Raw genomic sequence first — 4,239 nt, 5'->3', positions numbered from 1 at the left:
ACATGGGCAAGGGCTGAGGGAGTTGGGTTGGTCAGCCTGGAGAAGAGGCTCAGGGGTGACCTCCTGGCTCTCTGCAACTCCTGCCAGGGCTGGAGAGAGGTGTGGGATGTGTGTCCTGCCAGGGCTGAGGGAGAGGAGAGAGGGAATGGCCTTGAGCTGAGCCAGGGCAGAGTCAGATTGGATGTGAGGAGAAATGTTTTGCCTGTTGTGGTGTTGAGGCCCTGGGATATTGCCCAGGGAGGTGGTGCAGTCACCATCCCTGGAGGTGTTTCAGAGGTGTCTGATGTGGCACTGGAGGATCTGGGTTAGGGTTTGGGGGTTCCAGCAGGGACAATTTAATGGTTGGACTTGATGATCTTAGAGGTCTCCTCCAACCTTGATGATTCTATGCTATCACGGAGGGACTTGTGCAGAATTTTCTGTCTAAACCTGTGCCTGTTGAAACAGGGTGACCCTGGCCGTTTGAGTCTCCCCCCGTCTCGAGGGAGCAGCGTGGAGAGCTTGTCAGACGTTCGCGCTCGACCGCAGTCAGCCCTTGTTTCTGGAGAAGCCAAAAGGATGAGTGCTGACATGTCTGACATAGAAGCAAGAATAGCTTCCATCACAGGTAAAATTAAAGGGTGTTTTTTGGCATAGGCTAAGGAATTGGAAGGAAAGAAAGGAGAAAGGAAAATGTAAAATATCCATAGTCTTACAGAAGTTCAATACCAGTAGCTATATAAAAAAACTTTAGATTTTCATATAGTGTTTATTGTCCTTTATTAATTGGGGAGGGGGGAAATGGCTTTATTTATGCTTGTGCACTCAGCAACATTGAGTATTTTAAAGGCTGTAGAAGAGATTTTGTTGGAGCTTTTTTTTTTTTTAGAAATGCATTATTTTTTTCAGTCCTATTCCAAATGCACTATTTTCTCCTTTGCGTCTGAAATAATGTTATTCCATCGCTGCTAGCATCATTATTTAGATAATAACAAGTTGTCCAAGGTCATTGCTCTAATAATTGTGAAATTAAGAGGTAGGTTTAAAGTTCAGCATGTTCCCAAGTAAGTTTTAAAATCCACTTTGACAGGTTTCAGCAAGAGAAACATAGTCAGGTTTTATTCAGCAGGTTAACAAAGCATTGGTGTCTTTTGTTGGACAAAAAATAAAATTTCAGGTGTTTTGCCAGGTTTGCTTCAGCTATAAATTGTTATCTCTAAACATTAAATCCTTGAGTGAATTGGGATTTATGTGTAAGTATAAATACATCATTTTATGGTGAAAGCAATCTTTATTCTTCCCAGGAGAGTCAATTAATAAAAACGTGTACACTTGGCAAACACTTTCTTGTCTCTTTTCTTCATCAAAGATTCTGTTTGTTGATCTATGTAAACATCAGATTTTGAGTTTCATGTGTGAAACTTGTTTGGTTTTTTTTGTTACAGTACCTAACCACAGATTTAAACAATCAAACCAAATTACTTTGATTAGTTCAGGGTTATTTAGCTGTTTGAGTCTTTTTTCACCCATCTGAAAATTAGGCTAATGGAGTAGCTTCAATTAATAGGCAGAATTTGGATGCATAATTACTTTTCTTGTGCCCCATGACTATTGCAGTTTTGTTCTTCATTGTTCATCTTAAACCCTGGTGGTGTTCAAGACCAGGTTGGATGAGCCTTGAGCAACTTGATCTAGTGAGAAGGTGTCCCTGCCCAGGGCAGGGGTTGGGGCTGGATGATCTGTAAAGTCCATTCCAACCCTTAAATTTTATGATTCTATGCTTATGGCTACTCCCAGATCTTGTATTACTAAATACAGAAGTTACTCATGAAGTAACATTTACCTTGCCCTAAACACTTTCTGCTTTCATGTTCTTATTTTAAAGCCTTATTCCAAAATTTGTCTTTTTGTACTGTCAGTCTTTGAGTGGATAATTGTGCAGCACATCTCACCCTGATATCTCTGAAGGTTTCCTAACACAGAGGGCAGCTGTGTACTTACCTGGTAATCATACCGTGCTGGTTTTATTTCAAACTATGTCAGGACTCACTTTGGTCACTGACACTTCAGTTTTTGGTGTTAGTGGAGATAACCTGACCCTCCTTTCTGTGAGTTTTTACTTTTCCTCCTTTGCCTTCCTTAAGTGCTGACAGAATAATTACTCTCCAGAATATTCCAAGATGAATTTCTTCTGTTGTGTGACTGTAGGGTTTTTTCTTCTTGAAACCAAAGGATACATTGAACATACTATTTTTGCTTTGGGGTTTCTTTGGTTGTTTTTTTTAAGCAATCACTTCAGGCAGTAGTGGACTACTAGAAATGAGGTCAAACCCATGTGAGTGTAGCTTTCTCAGAAAGAGCTGAAACAGCACTGCATTGGTTTTGTTTTGTTTTTTTCACCTTGTTAACTGTGTGACAGAAGTAATATGCTGTGAACTTGCAAAAAAAAACCAAACCATGTGTCTGGGTGAGAATTGGGCTGTTGTTAAATCAGGTCAAGAATCATTTAGTCTTCTTGTTCCATCTTTTGCTAAGTTAGAGTAAATCATGAACATCCCCATTATTTACCAAGATGGATGTGCTACAATGTTCTGCCTTTGTGAGATCTGTTTTGATTTTTCTCTAAATAGGAAATATTTATCTTAAGCCACAAAAACAGTAAATTTTTTTTCAAAAGTACAATTAGATTTTATTTCCAAGTCTATAATGTTTCTTGAACATCGTTCAAAGAGGCAAAAGTTGGTAGTGATATCCAGTCCCCAAAACAAAATAGGACAAAAGAATGAATAGCAGGAGTGATTGTCAAATGTGATAAGAGCAAACAGTTTTCAGATGCCTTCTAAAAGGAGGTGATCTAAAGAAACAGAAGTACCTAACTACTAAACTACTTCTAAAATAGTTTGTACCCAGAGCTAAAGAGAAAATGTCCTATATGTTCAGGCAATCAGGAGTTTCTGTTGAATGTACAGATGAACTGAAACAAATGACTTTGTTCTCTGTTTGGATAATTACATTTGGTTTTTCCCTTCTGTGTTGCCATGCTGCTTTCTGTGTTTGACTTTTGTGTTGCTAACGATAACTAATGACACCGTGTCGTAACGACGCCTAGTTCTGCATTTTTTGCTTTTTAACAGTTGCTTTACTATGTGTAAGCATGAGTGGAAGGCAATGCAGTTGATTCTGCATGACCCATTTTTTTTGCATGACCTCTAGTTTAACCAAGTTATCTGAAACAAAAACGCAGTCTTAGGAATTTAATAATTTCGCTGTTGCCGTTTTAGTGTTTTGCATGTGTATTGTATATGTGTATTTTTTCAGCCTATCCCAAGCCTAAACGAGGCCATCGTAAAACTGCTTCATTTGGCAACATTCTGGATGTCCCTGAGATCATCATACCAGGTATCGCTGACCAGGTGATCGGGTCCATTGGTTAAGATGCCGGAATAATGATCAGACTGCTCAAATACTTCTTGCTCCAGTTGCTGTAGGACAGAACCATAAATGATCCCCATTGTTTTTCTTTCCATAATGCTTCTGTAAAGAGGAGCAGGAGGTTTTGTCTCAAACTTAATCAGCAAAGGATTCAGTTTTCTAGTCTGAATTTACTTCTGTTGAGAAAGGAATTTTTCCTTTATGATCTTGATGTTGAGTCATCTATTATAGAGCAAAATAATATGCAGAACAACATAGGGAAAAAAACCCCATGCAGTCTTTTATTCTAGTACCTTGGTCAAAATGGGCTTAAGTTGAAAAATTCCTGTCTGGGTAATTGTCTTGCCCTGCTCTTTATTGTGTTTGGGCTCCTGTTTTTAATCAGATATTAGTAGAACAAAAAGCATAGATACATTCCATACAGCATTTTGAATCCATGTGGCATTTGTGATTAAAACATTAACTCTTAGTCTGTGTAATTCTTAGATTTGACTACACCTTTCTAGAGCTAAAATGTGTCTGCATGAGGTATTTCTGTTGTGTCGAAATCAAGGCAAACTCAAATTATTAGAAGATGCTTCTGACAGGAAGCAAATCAGTATAATCAGCCACCATAGCTGGTAATTTCAGCAGGGACTTTCATGAATAATTCTCATCTATCCCAAGTCTATATTTAGTTAGTAGCATATTGTTTTCCTTTCTCATTCCATTCTTTTGCAATCAGAGTGGATTTCTTTCTTTCACATACTTCTCAAAGCCTAAAAATAAGTCTAATCAATCTCAAACTGTGATACACATACCATTATGGTGAGACACTGGCCCAGGTTG

At 38.5% G+C, this 4,239-nt stretch overlaps 1 protein-coding gene across 1 annotated transcript in view; it reads left to right on the top strand.

The window, feature by feature from the left end:
* Positions 1-3,378, top strand: part of MAP3K7 (mitogen-activated protein kinase kinase kinase 7) — a gene marked incomplete at both ends in the record, with an annotated part of 18,793 nt that extends 15,415 nt beyond the window's left edge. Inside the window, 2 exons of the mRNA XM_009077800.1 lie at positions 448-607; positions 3,298-3,378. Of these exons, the coding sequence (XP_009076048.1) occupies positions 448-607; positions 3,298-3,378 (241 nt within the window). The remainder of the gene's footprint in view (positions 1-447; positions 608-3,297) is intronic.
* Between the last annotated feature and the right edge of the window lie 861 nt (positions 3,379-4,239).

This window comes from Acanthisitta chloris, unplaced genomic scaffold (assembly GCF_000695815.1).
Source record: "Acanthisitta chloris isolate BGI_N310 unplaced genomic scaffold, ASM69581v1 scaffold1417, whole genome shotgun sequence".
Lineage (NCBI taxonomy): Eukaryota > Metazoa > Chordata > Aves > Passeriformes > Acanthisittidae > Acanthisitta > Acanthisitta chloris.
Note: the sequence above shows the minus strand (reverse complement) of the source record. Positions and strands in the feature narration are given on the sequence as shown.